At 42.5% G+C, this 20,281-nt stretch overlaps 2 protein-coding genes across 4 annotated transcripts in view; one reads left to right on the top strand and one right to left on the bottom strand.

The window, feature by feature from the left end:
* The window catches only part of ctnnal1 (catenin (cadherin-associated protein), alpha-like 1), a 266,065-nt gene extending 263,333 nt beyond the window's left edge, over positions 1 to 2,732 (top strand). For all 3 annotated transcript variants that reach the window (XM_078417849.1, XM_078417840.1, XM_078417830.1), the window contains one exon: positions 294 to 2,732. In XM_078417849.1, coding sequence (XP_078273975.1) covers positions 294 to 458 — 165 coding nt within the window. In that variant the 3' untranslated portion in view covers positions 459 to 2,732. The remainder of the gene's footprint in view (positions 1 to 293) is intronic.
* On the bottom strand, positions 1,911 to 20,281 carry abitram (actin binding transcription modulator). Its single transcript, XM_078417863.1, has 7 exons — positions 19,772 to 20,281; positions 16,196 to 16,247; positions 10,514 to 10,643; positions 6,215 to 6,291; positions 5,880 to 5,949; positions 4,669 to 4,855; positions 1,911 to 2,617 (listed from the first exon to the last, which is right to left on the bottom strand). The coding sequence occupies exons 1-6, from the start codon at positions 20,070 to 20,072 to the stop codon at positions 4,679 to 4,681; spliced, it is 807 nt and encodes a 268-aa protein (XP_078273989.1). The 5' UTR covers positions 20,073 to 20,281; the 3' UTR covers positions 1,911 to 2,617; positions 4,669 to 4,678.

Genomic DNA, 20,281 nt, shown 5'->3' with positions numbered 1-20,281 from the left:
CAGAGGGTGGTGGATGTATGAAACAAGCTGCCAGAGGAGGTAGTGGAGGCTGGGACTATCCCATCGTTTAAGAAACAGTTAGACAGGTACATGCATAGGACAGGTTTGGAGGGATATGGACCAGGCGCATGCAAGTGGGACCAGTGTGGCTAGGACATTGTTGGCCAGTGTGGGCCAAAGGGCCTATTTCCACACTGTATCACTCTGTCTCTTATGTTAAATGTGATTTTGTATGTTTCACATTCAATAATATGTTCTGTATGTGTGGTTCTAATATGGTTTATCTTTTACAGTGTACAGTAGATCAGACATTTATGGGCTCACCCCACAGCTGGAGAGGTAACCAACTGCAGACAATTGCAAATGGTGAAACCTTAGAGGGGAAGAACACAGATACATTTGGCGTGAAATCTCTGGAAAGACACATGGCAAACTTGACGTTCTTAGAGAGCCAATGAAGAGGAAAGATCTAGTGTAGTTGCAACACATACATTGTCAGGTGTACTGTAAAGTCTGTCAGTGCATAGTACACAGTAATCAATGTCTGTTGCATTTATAGTACTTAATGTGGATATAAATAGCAGCCATGTCCCTAACATGGATACAAATGTTTTAAGATCTATATTAAACTTTTTTCCAATTCGGTAGTCATCTGAAGTAATACCGAGAGAATAGATAATTTGGTTAGGTATCTTTGAAGTGTATTACTGCTGGATTTTTACCTTGTCCTGCTAATGTCTAAATCTCTTGTGAATATTTTACTGATGTGATTAATTATTTGATGCTGCTACGGTCACAAATGTGCAAGAACAAAACTGGATAGGACAGCCATGTGTTACTGCTGTCTAAATTAATTAAACCAAAATTATATTCGCAGTCAAGTTATTGCAACATATTTTATCATTCACTTCGCCACTGTCCTTTCTTCTGCTGCTAAGTGTAAATTTTCTGGAAGAAGATACAGATGCTCCCCGACTTACGATATTTCGACTTTACGATGGTGCAAAAGCTGGGCAACGGCAGCGAGCCGCAGCTTGCTTCCGGCCGAGTGATCAGGTGTATTAAATGCATTTCAACTTACAATAATTCCGGTTTACGATGGGTTTATCGGAACGTAACCCCATCGTAAGTTGAGGAGCACCTGTAGTCTTCCTCCCAGTAAAATTTATCCAAACATAATCAGATTGCTATTTATGCTCAAGTTTTCTAAGTTTTAGATCTCGTATTTTCCCCTCCCAACCTCTTCAAACTTAAAAATTCTGGATAATGCTTTAAAATCTACATTAATACATCAAGCAGATCACGAGTTTTTGTGTTGTGTCCCTCAAATCTGCTCTTCGCACATGAACACTGTAACTAATTTCACTTTTTCTGGTGATAATACTGTAGTGCAGTGGGGTTTGAATGTTGATGTATGGATTGCTGGAAGTATTGAATACAGTACTTGGACTGGATTTGTATTACCTGTAAAGGCAGTTTTTTTACATTTCTCTGACAATTAACATGCAAAGTTATATTTTTAAAAATAAAATTCTAATTCGTTAATCATCATTACATTGTGTATTGTTCAATGGACTTCACGTACAGAGAGATGTCTTATTGGTGATAAATTAATTAAACATTATTTATCTTATCATATGCCTAACAATAAGCCCTATGCCTCATTTTGTGATACTTAATATTATTATTTGAAGCTTAATAGTTTTTCACAATTTATCTTTGTGATGGTTTTATCATATTGATGTTTGCAGGATGTCACAATTGGTCCATAAAAAAATTGCCATTCTTAATCCTCATACCTGGTGTAGCTTTACTGGAACTCCTCTGCCACAGTTGCAGAGCTGGTGATTATTTTCAGCACTTCCTATTTTTAAAACTGGAGCTATAAAATCCTTTGAGGATGTAAGGGACAAACCTGGTTACTCAAAACAATTTTAAGGTGCAGCTCGACACACGATAATAATCACTAAAATGCATTTCCCATGTTAGCAAGGATTTTCTGCCGTCTACATATCAAATGTCTAGGAATTCATCAGACCAGCTTTAGTATGCGCTACTAAAGAGTTTGTTATTCCAAGTTTTGGATTTTTTTAATTTTATGCTGGACCTACACATCGCCTATAAATTAAGCAGATAAGTATTTGACACATTAACACCAAGCCTTTCATGAAATTCTTGCCAATTTTTATTGTCATGCTCTATTTTACTTTTATAGATTCAGTTATACAACATGGAAACAGGCCCTTCAGCCAAATTATTCATGCCGACTAGGTAATGCCTATCAGAGTTGTACCATTTGCTTCGTATCTCTCCAAAATATTCCTATCCATATGTCCAAATGTCTTTTAAATATTGTAATTGTACCCACCTTTATCACTTGCTCTGACAACTCACCCACCACCCTCTGCATGGTAAAAGTTGTCCCTCCTGTCCCCTTTAAATAATTCCTCTCTCACCTATGCCCTCTAATTTTAAACTCCACCATTCTTATAAAAAGACAACATCCACTTTGTCTTTGCATGATTTTATATACCTCTACAAGGTCACCCCTCAGCCTCCTATGTTCCAGGGGAAAGCACCCCAGTCTCTCCTTGCAACTCAGAATCAAAATGGTGACCTAAGTGCAGAAAAAGAGAATATGGAAAAAAAAAAACATTTTTCAATGTCATGTAATTTTTAATGTATTGCATTCTTTATTGCTACCTTATTGCATTCACATGCACAGAATTTGTTTCACAATGAAATAAAGAGTAAATCTGACCAATCATTAGTCCCTATTTTTGGATTTCAATTTTCAAACATTTTACCCAGATCTACATCAAGAATCATGCATATAGGGTCAAATTCTTTTTTTAAAGCTAACATTGAAATAGAGCATTTAAAAGGAATTTTACAGCTTATTGTTTCAAAATCAGCCAATCGCGCAGATGTTCAAATAACGTTAGCCCATGATAATTTCTCCAAATTGTATAATTCCTGTGTTTATAACTACAAAAAGTAAAAATCAGACTAGAAACTCTAAGAAACAGAGGCAAGCAACTAATCTTATCTAGCTAACTACTTGGATTTCATCCAATTGCACTGTTAAAATGACACTCCATGCAAGATTGAGGGACAGCACCTCATCTTGCATTTATGCACCATCCAACCTGTTGAAGGTATCACAAAATGCTGGAGTAAGTCAGCGGGTCAGGCAGCATCTCTGGAGAGAAGGAATGGGTGATGTTTCGGGTCAAGACCCTTCTTCAGACTGAAGATGCTCAGTCTTTCTCTCCAGCGATGCTGCCTGACCCGCTGAGTTACTCCAGCATTTTGTGATACCTTCGATTTGTACCAGCATCTGCAGTTATTTTTCTATCCAACTCAATATTGAATTCAACTATCTTTGAAGGAAGTCAGCAGATTGAGCAGCATCAGTGGGGCAGGGGACTGGGAGGTGAAAGGAACTGCCAATGTTTCAGGGTAAAAGCTGCATCAGGACCTAAAACATAAACAGTCCCCCACCCTCCCTCCACAAATGTTGCTCAACTTGCCAAGTTCCTCCAGTAGATTGTTTCAGAGAATCAGCCAGGTTAATGTGGGGCTACATTAACCTGGCGACCAGTTGACTGAAAGCTCGCTGTCCTCCTTATCCAAAGTTCATTGGTGTACCAGATGGGTTTGACATTCATGGTTACTTTCACATATTCAAGACTAAAATAAACTGGAATCAAGGGCACATCATTTTTAGAATACCAAATTGAATAGTTTGCATTTGCTGCTCAGTATTTTAATAATATACCTTGGCCAATTGTGGTCACTTTTTTTCACAGACCAGACTAGTGTGCTGTCTGGTCTGTGAAGAAAATAAGCACAATTGGCAAATGTATATTGTTAAATCCTGAGCAGCTTTCCTGGACTCAAAGGCGAAACCTATAGTGCACTATAAATTATACTTTTGTGAAACTCTGATTCTGCATGGTGGTGCTAAACTAGAAGCTTTTCCCTCACTACCTTGATATTTTTTCTCAACTCTTCATTAGACTTTCATTAAGCCTGGCAAGCCTGAGGCCCTGGTATGAGTACCTGCAAGTGCAACTTGCAAACATAACCTGGTGTGTCAAGTGTTGATAAGCCAGATAAAGTTTTACTGTATATCATGTTTTATACACTGGCTTCAATAATAAACCTATATTGTACAACTGTTAAGTAAAACACAAAGTAATGGAGTAACTCAGCGGATCACGCAGCATCTCTGGATAGGTGACACTTCGGGTCAGAACCCATCTTCAGAAGGTCCCGGACCAACCTTATCCATGTTCTCCAGAAGTGCTATCTGACCCACTAAGTTACTCTGGCACTGGGTTTTATTCAAAATTCCAGTATTTGCAATGCCTTGTGTCTCATTGCACTACTTTTAGTTTATTTTCCCTATTTAAATGAGCAACCATGCAGCAATTCATATTAAACATACAATGGAACTAAATTTCTGTATTTGGAATCAATGGGAACTTATACGAAGCATGTTATGCTTTAAACTAAATCAGTGGCAGCTGCATTATATAAAAGGTAAGCATTTTTCTGCAAAGACCACACTATGCTATGACACAGTGAATCACAGTGTACAATTCTATCACATGATGGAAAGCAATAAGTTTCATTTTTCAGTTACACAAAAAAAGTATATACCTTCAGTTGTTCAAACTACACTGAGGGTTACTGCATCACTGGTGTCAGTATTTAACTGTTCTGCTGCCAAAATGTCTCTCTTCAAAATAATGTCATCATACATCTCCTGGCTAATTAAATCTAGGGTTATGCTTTTGCTTTCTTCAAACTTGGGTAGCACAATGGCAATGTATCCTTCTGTGGAGGGCTAAAAATTAGGAAAGAAAAAGTGTCATCTTATCTTAATATACTAAAACTCAGAAGAGTATATATGTTTGTAACAGTGATTTCGGCTGATTACGGCAAAACGGTGAACCGTAGCGCCACGATTTTTGCACCGCCTAATCACACCGCTGGACGGTTGCCGAAAATGATGTTTTTATTTAATTCGGTCCTATATTTTTTAAGTTACAGAGGTTTAAAGGCCAAAACTTTTTTTCTCTCAGTTATTTCGGCTGATTTCGGCAAAAACGGTGAACCGTAGCGCCACGATTTTTGCACCGCCTTAATCACCACGCTGAACGCTGCTGGAAAATGATATTTTTATTTGATTCGGTCGTGTATTTTTTAAGTTACAGAGGTTTTAGTAATAAATAAAAAATTCCAGCCGTTTTTTCCATGGCCTTCAGCGTGTGACGTCAAAATGCCCATGTGACAAGAGCTCGTGCAACCCCCCTCCTGCTGATTTATTGAAGGCTTTCAGCGTGGTGCGTATGGGCTCCCCTCTCCTCTCTCCCTTTGCTTCTCTCCTCTCTCCCACACCCGGGAGACCCTCTCCCCGCTATTCCCCCCCCCCCCCCCCCCCCGGACCTTTCACTGATGCGCTTCCCCCCCCGGACCTTTCACTGATGCGCACCCCCGCCCTCCACCACCCCCGGACCTTTCACTAATGCGCTCCCCCTCCCCCCCGGAGCTTTCACTGATGCCCCCCCCCCGGACCTGTTGGTGCTGGAGAGAGTAGGGGAAAGGGGTGCTGGGGAAAGGGGGGGTGGGGGAGAGAGAATGGTGGCGGGGTCTGAGAATGGGGACTGGGGAAGGGGACAACAGGGGTCGTCCGGAGGGGGCTTGGTGATGGGGGAAATAGGGGTACTGGGAAAAGGGGAGGTCGTGGGGAAAGGAGGGGTGTGGGGAGAGTAAGATTGTGGTTGGGGGAGGAGAGAATGGGGGGTGTGGGAATGGGCTAGTATTCAATAAAATTAAGCAGGAACTTAGTCTGCACAATTCCACTTTACCTTTTCTTGTAGAAGGCTGGGGTTCTGGAGAATATTTTCATTTACTTCCAATAAACGTCCCCTGATACAGCTATAATAAAAAGGTACTTTGTTAACTGTGGAACACTTTGTACAGCTCCTATTGTAGCTCTCTGATTAAGAGGTACTAAGAGAGCTTAGCAATGCTAATACTGGCACTTCACCGGCTTTATCACGGGATTTAGGAATGAAAGCTATTCAAGATCATGTGACACAAATATAGATAATTGGCAATTATTTGACAAAACATATAATTCCACTGTGACATTTACAGTATCAAATGAATTCATTATCATAAATCTTCTAAAAAAACATACCTATATATTGTGTACTCCTCACCATTTTCACACATTATCCTGCACAATGGGGCAAGTCCTGTCAGAAACTGTCCACCCTGAAAATTAAGCACAAATAATTTGCAATCACAGAGAGAAATCTGGTATCAATTCCAAAAATTATTCTATTCCATTTAATTGATAATTGCCTAACAATAACTTAAAATGTTATAGTTAATTAGCAATTATAAATTGCTCCTGGTGTCGGTGAATAATACTCTGGAGGAAGTTAATGAGAATGTGTGGAGAATAATGAATGGGATTAGCATAGCATTAGTGTAATTCGTTGGTTGATGGTTGATGCAGACCGTAGGGCCCTGTTTGCACACTACTTATCTTTATAAATTCTATGTGAAACGGATAGCAAGGAGCAAATCTCAGTGGTTGGTAATTGCCAAAATCAATTTTGAATAATTAAATCCAAAACCGAGACCTTCCACCGAAAGAGCTCACTGAAAGTTCTCCATTTGGGGCTCTGTTTGTCTCTGGATTTAATCTTCCACCATTGGCAATTGGGTGGGCGGGAAAGCTGCCAGAGGGAGGGGGAATTGAGCGAGAACGCCTCTGGAGGGAGATGGGGGGATGGGCAGGATGGGATTTGGAAGATGAAATTACATTGGATCCAGGTTGAGCAAGCCAAATGGATACAAAAATTGGTTTTGCATGAGGAGTTGGAGTAGTTAGTAGAGGGTTGTTTTTCAGATTGACGACCTGTGAGCAATGATGTGCTGCAGGAATCAGTGCTGGGTCCATTGCTGTTTGTCATCTATATTAATGATTTAACATGGTTAGTAAGTTTGATGTAAAATTGGTGATGTAGTGAACAGTGAAGGTGGTATCCAAGATGACAAATGAATCTTGATCGTGGGGAAGTGGGCCCAGATGGAATTTAACTCGGCCAAGTTAGAGGTGTAGCACTTGTGCAAGTTAAACCAGAGCAGGACTTACACAGTAAATGATAAGGCCCTGGAGAGTGTTATAGAACAGAAAGAACTAGGGGTACAGGGATATAGTTCACTGAAAATGGTGACACAGGTAGATTGGATGAGCAGAGCATGAAGTATGGAAGTTTGTTAGTGTACAAGTCGTTAGTGTACAAGTCGTTGGTGAGACTGCACTTAGAGTACTGTGTGCAGCTTTGGTCGCCCAGCTGTAGGATGTCGGCCAATAAACTGGGAAGGTTGCAGAAAAGGATCATGGGAAGTTATTGGGAAGTCTCAATGGAAGTCTGAAACTAGAGGGCAAAGATTTAAAAGGAGCCTAAAGGACAACTTCTTCAGTCTGAAGAAGGGTCTCGACCCAAAACGTCACCCATTCCTTCTCTCCAGAGATGCTGCCTGTCCCGCTGAGTTACTCCAGCATTGTGTCTACCTTCGATTTAAACCAGCATCTGCAATTCTTTCCTACACATTCTTCCAGAGGATAGTAGGTATATAGAACCAGCTATCAGAGGAAGTTGTAGAGTCCGGTATTAAAGAAGTTTGGACAGGTACATGGTTAGAAAAAGTTTAATAACAGCCAAATGCAGGGAAACAGGACTAACACAGATAGACATCTTGGTTGACATGGATGAGTTGAGCCAAAGGGTCTGTTTCTGTGTTGGATACCAACCCTTGCATGTGGGAGGTGGTACATTTTGGGAAGTTAAACCAAGGCAGGACTTACTCAGTAAATGGTGGGATGTTGGAGAGAACTATGCAGCAAATAGACCACAAACAGCTCTAAGTTGCCCTGTTTGTAAATAAAGCTTATTTTTCCTCCAACTTTTAATTGGGCAGCCTTTTAGACAATCTTTCAAACGTTGAAAAATAATTGTCATTAACAAAAATTGTCTCTACCTTTACGTTACACTAAAGTTAGAAGTAATATCAGTAGCAAATAGTAACGGTATCTGCAAAATAGTTAATATTGTATCTACAAAAATTGAAATTGCACAGTGACAATTTTCGTGTTACATTCATTACATTTTTCAGCAAAGGAGAGGAGATTCAAATAGTATAAGAAAATAACTGCAGATGCTGGTACAAATCGATTTATTCACAAAATGCTGGAGTAACTCAGCAGGTCAGGCAGCATCTCGGGAGAGAAGGAATGGGTGACGTTTCGGGTCGAGACCCTTCTTCAGACTGATGTCGGGGGTGGGACAAAGGAAGGATATAGGTGGAGACAGGAAGATAGAGGGAGATCTGGGAAGGAGGAGGGGAAGGGAGGGACAGAGGAGCTATCTGAAGTTGGAGAAGTCAACGTTCATACCACCGGGCCGCAAACTGCCCAGGCGAAATATGAGGTGCTGCTCCTCCAATTTCCGGCGGGCCTCACTATGGCACTGGAGGAGGCCCATGACAGAGAGGTCAGACTGGGAATGGGAGGGGGAGTTGAAGTGCTGGGCCACCGGGAGATCAGTGGCGTTAATGCGGACCGAGCGCAGGTGTTCAGCGAAGCGATCGCCGAGCCTGCGCTTGGTTTCGCCGATATAGATGAGTTGACATCTAGAGCAGCGGATGCAATAGATGAGGTTGGAGGAGGTGCAGGTGAACCTCTGTCTCACCTGGAAAGAATGTTTGGGTCCTTTGATGGAGTTGAGGGGGGAGGTAAAGGGACAGGTGTTGCATCTCGTGCGGTTGCAAGGGAAAGTGCCCGGGGTTAGGGTGGTTTGGGTAGGAAGGGACGAGTGGACCAGGGAGTTGCGGAGGGAACGGTCTCTGCGGAATGCAGAGAGGGGAGGGGATGGGAAGATATGGCCAGTGGTGGGGTCCTGTTGTAGGTGATGGAAATGTTGGTGGATGATATGTTGGATCCGCTGGCTGGTGGGGTGGAAGGTGAGAACGAGGGGGATCCTGTCCTTGTTGCGAGTGGGGGGATGGGGAGCAAGAGCGGAGCTGCGGGATGTAGAAGAGACCCTAGTGAGAGCCTCATCTATAATGGAGGAGGGGAAGCCCCGTTTTCTGAAAAACGAGGACATCTCGGAAGCCCTAGTCTGAAACACCTCATCCCGGGCACAGATGCGGCGTAGACGGAGGAATTGGGAGTAGGGGATACACTTTTTGCAGGGGACCGGGTGGGAAGAAGTGTAGTCCAGATAGCTGTGCGAGTCGGTGGGCTTGTAATAAATGTCCGTCACTAATTTTTCTCCTGTGATGGAGATGGTGAGGTCCAGAAACGGGAGGGAGATGTCAGAGATAGTCCAGGTATATTTAAGGGCAGGATGGAAATTGGAGGTGAAGTGTATAAAGTCAGTGAGTTCTGCATGGGTGCAAGAGGTAGCACCAATGCAGTCGTCGATGTAGCGGAGGTAGAGTTCGGGGATGGGGCCAGTGTACGTCTGGAACAGGGATTGTTCGACGTACCCGACAAAGAGGCAGGCGTAGCTAGGGCCCATGCGAGTGCCCATAGCTACGCCTCTGGTTTGGAGGAAGTGGGAGGAGTCAAAGGAGAAGTTGTTGAGGGTAAGAACCAGCTCTGCTAGGCGGAGGAGAGTGTTGGTCGATGGGGATTGGCTGGTTCTACGGTCGAGGAAGAAACGGAGGGCTTCGAGACCATCCTTGTGGGGGATGGAAGTGTAGAGTGACTGGACATCCATGGTGAAAATGAGGGAGTGGGGGCCTGGGAACCGGAAGTTATCCAGGAGATGGAGAGCGTGTGAGGTGTCTTGGACGTAGGTGGGGAGGGATTTGACCAGGGGGGATAGGATGGAGTCGAGGTAGGTAGAGATAAGTTCGGTGGGGCATGAGCAGGCAGAGACAATGGGTCTGCCGGGACAATTGTGTTTGTGGATTTTGGGTAGGAGGTAGAATCGGGCCGTGCGGGGCTGGGGAACTATGAGATTGGAGGCACTGAGGGGTAGTTCGCCGGAGTTGGTGAGGTCGGTGATGGTGCTGCTGATGAAGGTCTGGTGTTCATCGGTGGGGTCATGGTCCAGGGATAGGTAGGAAGAGGTGTCTGATAGTTGTCGTCTGGCCTCGGTGCGGTAGAGGTCAGCACGCCAGACTACCACAGCCCCTCCCTTGTCAGCGGGTTTAATTATTAAGTCCGGGTTGTTGCAGAGTGAGTTGAGGGCTGCACGTTCAGGAGGGGAGAGGTTAGAGTTAGTCAGGGGGGTGGAAAATTTGAGGCGGCCGATGTCACGCCGGCAGTTTGAAATAAAAAGTTCTAGTGGGGGTAGTAGGCCATACTGGGGGGTAAAAGTGGAGGGGGTCCGTTGGAGACGGGAGAAGGGGTCATCAGTGCGGGTCAGCACGCCAGACTACCTGGAGATTCAAATAGAATGTGCATTTAACTTACCCGCTTAGACTTTCCTGAGACCTTGTTTTGTAATCGGCTGCAGTTGGCACTGATTTGGTAACTAACACTTTTTATTTTTTTTGCACTCTGTAACACAGGGTGAGATTCTGCCACAGTAATAACGCATATCCTGTTGCAAAGGAAAAATAGATTTTCATCGGAATCTTATAGAAAGTAGAATTCCAAATTAACTTTATTTGCCAATTGTAACAACATTAACATTTATCCCATTTAGTGTCATTTCAATGATATCTCTCTCTCGTTCCCCATTTTGCAGCTGGGACAAACTTTCTGGGATTTTACAATAACTTTAACAAAATTGACACTGAATTATAATGGGAAATGAACAAAGGCTTGCTCAAATCATTGTGTTATTCGACTTATATTTAAGAAAAGAGATAAATGGAAGGGTTTATGGGGAAGGAATTACAACCTTTCGGTTGTTAGCAGCTGAATCTATGTATGAAGCAATGACATTCAGGGATAAATAAATGGCCAGAAATGTAGGAGTCTAAATATTCCAGGTGCATATAGCATATATAAGCATGAATATAAAGAAAAGGGCAAGACCAACAAGATATTTTTTAAATAACATAAGAATAGATAGGTTCTGATGTGGGTCAACAAATACAGGGGCAAGGATTAAATGGGATTTGCTACAAGTATGGATATAGAAGGAAGCGTTGGACGACCTCACCTTTACACAAGCAAAGAGATGCTTTGGAATAGTCAAGTATGCGGGTAACATGAGCATTGGTGAAGATTTTAGCCAAGGTGACCCATGCCAGGGTTGGAGTTAGATGATGTTATGGAAGTGGAAAATAGTGATGGTCATAATGCAGTCCTGTACCCAAAGCTCAAGTTGGAGAAAGCTGTAAATAAGCTTTTTTCCAGTTTAAGGCAATTGCCAGAGTTTATAACTTGGCAATAGAGTTTGTAGTAGAGACTGAAGTCAATAGCTTGTGTTAGACAAATACTCATTGGTGGACAATTTTGGCTTGTCCAAAAATGTTTAAACATGAACGTTGATAAAAACCAAAATTTGGCTTTTGTGACTGACCAAGAACCATGTAGCACATAGTAGCAAGTGTAACTGCGGGTACTAATGAAGACAACTTTACCCAGTTCTATGCATTTTCAAAAAGCAAGGTTGCAATGTACAACATTTCCTTCAAGCAATTTGCTATCACATCTTGTCGTTATTTAAGAACATAAAAGTATGCATCACAGGAACAGGCTCTTCATCCCACAATATCTGTGCTGAATATGATGCTAAATTAAATTAATCCCGCCTGCCTGCACATTGGTACAGATGCTCCCCGACTTACGATATTTCGACTTTGCAATGGTGCAAATGGCAGCCGCAGCTCGCTTCCGGCCACGTGATCAGGTGTATTAAATGCATTTCGACTTACGGTATTTTTGGTTTGCGGTGGGTTTCTTGGAACGTAACCCCATCGTAAGTTGAGGAGCAGCTGCATTAGTATTGATTATCATTGTCACGTGCATTAAGATACATTGAAAAGCTTTGTTTGCACGTTATTCAGTCAAATCACAGAACAATAGCGCAATCAAACCGTACACAAGGACAACAGGTAGTGCCAAGAGAAAAACACCAGAGTGCAGAATATAATGTTTTAGCCTTACATCTACAGAGAGAGTGCAGATAAAATAAAATAAGTGCTTTGAGGTAGGTTGAGAGATTAAGACGACACCCTTAGCTTAAACTAAAACTAAGCTTATGATAGGACTGTTCAGTAGTCTATTAGAGTGGTAGAAGCCGGTCCTGAATCTGCTGATACATGTATTCAAGTTTGGTATCAACTGGAGAGGAGAGGGAATGACTGGGGGGAAATGGTCCTTGTTTATGTTGGCTGCTTTCCCGAGGCAACATCAAGAAGATACCAAACTTGAATACATGTTCCAGCAGATTCAGGAACAGCTTCTACCACTCTAACAGACTACTGAACACAGGTCAGAGGTTATGGGGAGATGGCAGGAGAGAGAGATAGATCAGCCATGATTGAATGGCGGAGTAGACTTGATGGGCCAAATGGCCGAAATCTACTCCTATTCCTTGTGAACATAAAGCAATCAGGTGGAAATGGATGGGGTGGGATGGGGAGGCTGGTTGATGTGATAGACTGGGCTAAGGTGTTGCGGTCTTGGGCTGAGCTGTTGCCAAACCAAGTTGTAATACATTGCAATATTCATCATCTAATCTATGGTAATTCTACATGATCCATTTCCTCCATTCTCTGTATATTCAAGTGCCTATCTAAAAGCTTCTTAATTGTCAATATCACATTTGCTTCCACTACCACCCCTGGCAGCTCACTCTAAGCACCCACAACTCTGTATTTTAAAAAAACTTGCCCCACACATCTCCTTTAAACTTTCCCCCTCTCACATTAAAGTTATTGTCTCCAGGATTTGATTTTTCTATTCTCAGAAAAAGGTTCTGACTGCCTATCCTATCTATTCCTCTCAATTAAAAATATATATTTTAGGTCTCCCCGCAGCCTCCGACACTCCGGAAAAAACAATCCAAAATTGTCCAACCTCTCCTAGCTAATACCAACTAATCCAGGCCAGAATACTGGTAAAACTGTTGCACTCTCTCTAAAGTCACCACATCCTTTCTTAACTCAACTTTTGTGAAGACTGCAACATTGCAAGGAACAACTTAAAAAATTGAAAACACTCAGATGGCTTAGACATAGAGTGATGCAGTGTGGAAACAGGCCCTTCTGCCCAACTCGCCCACACCGGCCAACAATGTCCCAGCTACCCTAGTCCCACTTGCCTGCACTTGGTCCATATCCCTCCAAACCTGGCCTATCCATGTACCTGTCTAACCGTTTCTTAAATGATGGGATAGTCCCAGCCTCAACTACCTCTTCTGGCAGCTTGCTCCATATACCCACCACCCTTTGTGTGAAAAAGTTACCCCTCGGATTCCTATTAAATCCTTTCCCCTTCACCTTGAGCCTATGTCCTCTGGCCCTCGATTCCCCTACTCTGGGCAAAAGACATTGTGCATCTACCCAATCTATTCCTCTCATGATTTTGTATACCTCTATAAGATCTCCCCTCATCCTCCTGTGCTCTACGGAAAAGAGACCCAGCCTACTCAACCTCTCCCTATAGCTCACACCTGGTAGACCTGGCAACATCCTCGTAAATCTTTTCTGAACCCTTTCAAGCTTGACAATATCTTTCCTAAAACATGGTGCCCAGAACTGAACACAATATTCTAAATGCAGTCTCACCAACGTTTTATATAACTGCAATATGACCTCCCAACTTCTGTACTCAATACTCTGACTGATGAAGGCCAAAATGCCAAAAGCCGTTTTGACCACCTTATCTACCTGCGACTCGACCTTCAAGAAGCCATGCACCTGTTCTCCTAGATCTCTCTACTCTACAACACTTCCCAGAGGCCTACGATTTACTGTGTAGGTCCTGCCCTTGTTCGACGTCCCAAAATGTATGTCTATCCTATCCCTCATGATACTCTCCAGTAACTTACCAACTACAGATGTTAAGCTCACCGGCCTATAGTTCCCAGCATTTTCCCTGCAGCCCTTCTTGAAAAAAGGCACAACATTTGCCACCCTCCAGTCTTCCGGCACCTCTCCTGTATTTAAGGATGACTCGCAAATTTCAACCAGGGCTCTTGCAATTTCCTCTCTAGTTTCCCACAATGTCCTCGGATATATCTGATCAGGCCCTGGAGATTTGTCTACCTTCAAACACAACAGTACCTTCAGTACTTCTTCGACGGTAACCCTGACTGCTCACGTCACTTCCAGTAACTGCTCCAATTCCCTCTGTCCTACTGTCTTTCTCCTCGGTAAATACAGAGGAGAAATACTCATTTTGGACCTTGCCCATCTCCTGTGGCTCCACACAGAGGTGACCGCTTTGATTCCTGAGAGGTCCCACTTTTTCTCTAGTTACCCTTTTCCCCCTTAAGTATTAATAAAATCTTTTGGGATTGTCCTTAATGCTACCTGCTACAGCTATCTCCTGACCCTTTTTTGATCTTCTGATTTCCTTTTTTAGTTTACTCCTTAGTTCCCGAAACTCCTCCACTGATGCACTTGATCCCAACTCCCTGTACCTGTTCCATGCATCCTTCTTGTTTTTGACTAACGTCTCAATTTCCCTCGTCAACAAAGCTTCCTTACGTTTGCCTGCTTTGCCCTTCACTCTAACAGGGACGTACACATCCTGAGCTTCCATTACACTTTTAAAAACATCCCACTTGGCCGATGTCCCTTTCCCCTCAAATAACCTGCTCCAGTCAACTTGAGCGAAACCTTCTCTCATACCCTTAAAGTTGGCCTTACCCCAGTTGAGCATTTTAACTTGTGGACCCTCTCTGTCCCTATCCATAACTATCTTAAACCTAATTCAACTGTGGTCACTGGTCCCAAAAGGCTCCTCCACACACACTTCATTAACTTGCCCTTTCCAATTTCCCCAATACTAGATCCAGTGTTACCCTCTCACGTGTGGGAGCCTCCACATACTGCTTAAGAAAACTCTCCTGAACTTTTGAGGAATTGCACCCCATCTAAATCCTTCACGCTATGATTTTCCCAGTCTAAATTGGGAAAGTTAAAATCCCCTACTACAACAAACTTATTTGACCTGCACCTGTCTGCAATCTCCCGGCACATTTGTTCTTCTAATTCCTGTTGGCTATTCGGGGGTCTGTAGTACACCCCCAACAAGGTGAGCATCCCTTTCTTGTTCCTCAGCTTCACCCATAAAGCCTCACTAGACGAACCGTCCATAATTACCTCCGAACACAGCCGTGACATCTTCCTTAACCAACAATGCAACCCCCCGCCCCCCCCCCCTCCTCTTTTTCCCTCATCCCTTGCTCTCCTGAAGCTCCTGTACCCCAGAACATTGAGCTGCCAGTCCTGCCCATCCCTTAACCAGGTTTCAGTCATGGCTACAACGTCCCAGTCGCTTGTACTTATCCATGCCCCAAGCTCATCTGCCTTACCCGTCAGGACCCTTGCGGTTAAAATACGTTCAGTTTAAACCAACCCTCCTTCCTCGATCTCATGTTGAAGAAATTGATACAATATAAACGGAAAAATCTGCAGATAAGATTTACGAGGATGTTGCCAGGATTCGAGGGTCTGAGCTGTAGGGGGAGGTTGAGCAGGCTAGGACTTTAATCCTTGGAGTGTAGGAGACTGGGGGGTGATTATAGAGGCATATAAAACCACGCCTCTGAGGGGAATAGATAAGGTGAATACAAAATGTCTTTTGCCCAGGTTATTGGAATCAAGATCTAGAGAGCATAGGTTTAAGGCAAGAGGAGAAAGATTTAATAGGAACTTGATGGGCAGCTTTTTCCACATAGAGGCATTATGGAACGAGCTATCCGAGGAAGCAGATGAGACAGGTGCAATAAGAACATTTAGACGGGTACATAATGGGTAAGGTTTAGAGAGATGTGGGCCAAATATGGGTAAATGGAATAAGCTTAGATGGGACATTTTGGTCAGCGTGGATAAGTTGGGGTGAAGGGTCTGTTTCCATGCTGTATGACTCTTAAGTGTCATAGTTTGCTCTATTGAAGACATTAACAATTGTTGCAGTGCAAAACATTCCACAATGCTCCATCAAAGATAAAGCACCATTTAAACTTACCTATTGGAATGTTGCAAGATACAATGATCTTCACAGGGCTTTCCTTTTACATCTGAAAGATCAACCAGAATTATTCTTAAAAATAAAACAATAATTTCATAATGACTCATTAAGGCAATCTCAGATGACTGTTAAAAGAAAAATCCCTTTATAAATACTCGAAACTTCACTTTGTTCATTATTTCTGCTACCCATAACTTTATTTCTCTACAAACTACTTGTTTTTCTTGCCTTAAAAAAAGTCTGCCATTCATTCAAAGGCCCTGCCATTTACTGTGAAGGTCCTGCCCTGGTATGACTTCCCAAAATGCAACAGCTTACATTTACGGCATTAAACTCCATTGACCCATTTGCCCAACTGCTGTCACCTTTGATAACTATTCACGGGTTAATCATAAACATAATTTATACCTACCTCCACCATTTGTGCTAACTGTTCAGATTCCAATATACAGGTTGCATCAAAAATATTTTTTTCTCAATCTCAGTTGCACTCCATAATTACTGCTCATCATCTGTGATAATTTGCTTAAATTCTGTCCCAGATCAGTATTTCCAGCTTTCCTAATACTACATTAAACTAACTGGATTGTACACTTATTTCCTTTTGAACAAGAAAGACATTTCATTCTTTGCAGTCCTCCAATTCAAAGGACATTGGAAGATTTTATGATCTGTGCTCCCCCGATTACCTCTTATACCACTCAAAAGCAACACATTATAACGACTTCGCTACTTTTAAGTTCAGCTATCTTTTCTAATAACTGTGCGATCACCTTTAATGATATCTAATGTTGGCAATCTCCTCATTATTTTAGAAACTGGTGAAAACAGAGACAAAGTTAATATCTTTGTCCATTTTTGTCCTTGATCAACCTCACTCTTCTACACTTTTTAGCCTTTTAATAATGATATACCTTTCGAACACTTTTGGATTCCCATTTATGTTGGCAGCTAATCTTTTCTCGTACCTTTCCTTTTCCTATTTTTGCTGTACTTTAGAGAATAGGCAGTAAGCACAACACAAGCCTATAAGTCTTCTCAGAACTTGATGCTGTACCACTAATCAATGGACCTCACAGTGCCATTGATAGTCATACAGCACGAAAACAGATCTTTTGGCACAACACATCCATATCCACCATGATGCCCCATCCAGGCTAATCCCATTTGCCTCTGCCTTGTCCATATCCCTCTAAAACTTTCCTATCCATGTACCTGTCCAAATGACGGGTTTGGAGAACAACCCCTCTCCCTGTGTATATATACACACTGAATTTTTTTTCCCTCTCGTTTATCATATTGTTTGCAGTGAACTATGTTTACATATTCTGTTGTGCTGCAGCAAGTAAGAATTTCATTGTTCTATCTGGGATATATATGACAATAAAACACTCTTGACACCCCCATTTCCCCCCTCCTCTCCGTAACTTCGCATTTTTCCATTGGCATCAAAGATCCTAGAGGAGCAAGATAGACCACTCGACTCTAAAAACCGTAGGTCATGGGTAAATTTCAGCGCCATTTTAGTAGGCAGATTCTGTGTGCTGGACTGGGCAGTGTTCACAACTCTGTGATTTCTTCGTATATAAAATGTTTGCAAACAATTACTTTTGTTCAACTTGGATAAGTTGATAGTTGACATTTATAACTATTTCTTGAAGAGTTGCTGCTTCGTGATCTTTAAACTTTGGATGTTACTGATTGAATATTTGCACTAGAGATCCACTCTGTCTGTATCTGGCCAATTAAGCATATTTAATGAACTGTTCTTTGCTTTCTCTGTTAATTTTAATTTCATCTCCACGAGCTGTCTCTTTTTGTTTTATTTAAAAAAATTAATGGAAGCAGAGATTAGGCATTTGCAAACAATAGAACTCTACTGTATCCACAATATAATTGAAAAGACATTCAACTTAATACTTAGAGCCAAGAAAATTTGAATTGGTGAATTGATTAGTTAAAAACCCTTGACTGCCACTGAAATGACCAATGCTGCCTGACGTAGTACAGAAGCATGAATCCAATTCAAATAGACAGTGGTGGAGTAAATCACCAGGTCAGGCAGCATCTCTAGAGAAAAAGGATGGGTGATGCTTCAGGTTGGGACCCTTCTTCAGATGTTTCAGGGGGGAAGGTGAAGAGCTGGTATAAATCAGGACCTGATCTTTTCATTGGGAAGCTGATATGCGAAACAGTGCAACCCTGTATATCTTGCACACAAAATGATGTAAATCTTACCATGAATGACAGAAATAAAAAGTGTTATCCTTGTTTATGAAGTTCATTTTTGAATGGTGTAAAATTGAAGGGGGTTGGTGCGATGTACTGCTGACCCACAAATGTGTCATTATGAGATATTCACATTTGAAAAATCCATAAATCACAAAAAAAACAAGCCTATGTTATTTGACCAACTTATCGGTTTAATTTAAATATGTGATTTTTGCAGGTTGTAGGGTAGTGGGGAAGTGGGTAAGGATCGTGTTAATGCATGTAATTCATTTTTCACAAAAGTGAGGGTTAGCACTATATTGCATGTTGCCCCTCAATTATATGTTAAATTCAAAACTAAACTATGGTAGCAATGTACATTATTCATGTCTAAAGCTAGCACTTCTGTATCAGTGTAGGTATGTATGCATTACATTTTATTACACTAATATAGAATGAAAAAATATCTTGACATGTGTTCATAGCTATTTTATTTACAATATTAGGATTTCTGGAAATACGTTTGATGTCACTTATTGTGAATGTGTATGGGTAGGCCCTAATGAAATGTATGTGAGAGAACAGTGATCATGAGGGAGACCCATGTGCTGAGAAGTGTGTGCGTGACTGATATACATATGTCATGCACATACTTCTCAGCACATGGCATATATATATAGAGAGAGATAGATATTGAAAGAAAATGGTTGCTAAACAAATAATTAGAGGAAATCACAAGAAATAAACTAGAGATGTATGTGGGTGTGTGTGTGTACATACATAAACCACAAAGGTCGAATCGCCTTTATGGTTTATGTAAATCATGTGAAAAATAAGATGAAGAGAGAAATAGAGCGTTGCTTTAAATCAAAGTTGCTTCTGATCCATGATCCATGAGAAGGAACTTTGAGATCTATTTATCTCTATCTTGCCTCTCACACACACATACGTTAAATTTGTGCAGTGTGTTTGAACAACATGGGAAACTGCCCAAAAGAGGGGGCTGGGGAGGTAGAACGGGAGGGAAATAATGGGCAGAAACAGTAAGAAATTAAGCAGGAAAAAAACATTTAAAAATTAAAATAACAAAAAAATGTGATTTGATAGATGAGATATATTCTGCATTTTAATGGTATCATCACACATACCGTTCCCTCACAATTGATTACACTGCGAGAGGTAGAGCGTCGGCGGGTTTTGCTTACTAAAATGGCGGACGTGCTCCTTTGCGGACTACACTTCGGTATAGGCGATTTCGAATGAGTGGTTCATCTTGCTCCGCTCTATTATCTTTGATTGGCATCGCCATGCCATGGATCTCATCTGCCAGTACACGCAGCCGAGAGCCGCGCTGCCGCCTACCTGTCTTGTACCAACGGGTGAAGTAACGATCGACCACTGACGGCGGACACGTCCTCGTCGCCGCCATCTCACGCCGGAAATGACGGGGCGGTGTCCAGGTGACGCCCGGGGCAGGGCCGGTGCCCTGATGACGCCCGGGGGCCGGTGCCCTGATGACGGCCGGGGCAGGGCCGGGTCGGGCCGCCTTTTCGCCACCGGTGTGGATGTGAAGCTGCGGCAGGAGGCCGGCGCCCGAGGAGGTCAGCAGGCCGGCGCCCGAGGAGGTCAGCGGCCCGGCCCGACCCGACCCGGGACCCTGCATCACGACTCAATTACCTTCGCTGCTCGAGTTGCACCTTTTGTGTTGCGCGGATAATTTAAGAGTTTTGCGGCACGGAAACAGGCCTTTCAGCCCAAGACAGACACAAAAAGCTGTAGCAACTCAGCGGGCCAGGCGGAGACAAGGAATAGGCGACAACCCGGGACCAAACCCTTTCAGCCAGTTTGTACTGGCCATCATGAACCGAACTG

This window comes from Rhinoraja longicauda, chromosome 2 (genome assembly GCF_053455715.1).
Source record: "Rhinoraja longicauda isolate Sanriku21f chromosome 2, sRhiLon1.1, whole genome shotgun sequence".
Classification (NCBI taxonomy): domain Eukaryota; kingdom Metazoa; phylum Chordata; class Chondrichthyes; order Rajiformes; family Arhynchobatidae; genus Rhinoraja; species Rhinoraja longicauda.
This window is presented reverse-complemented; position numbering and strand designations above follow the sequence as displayed.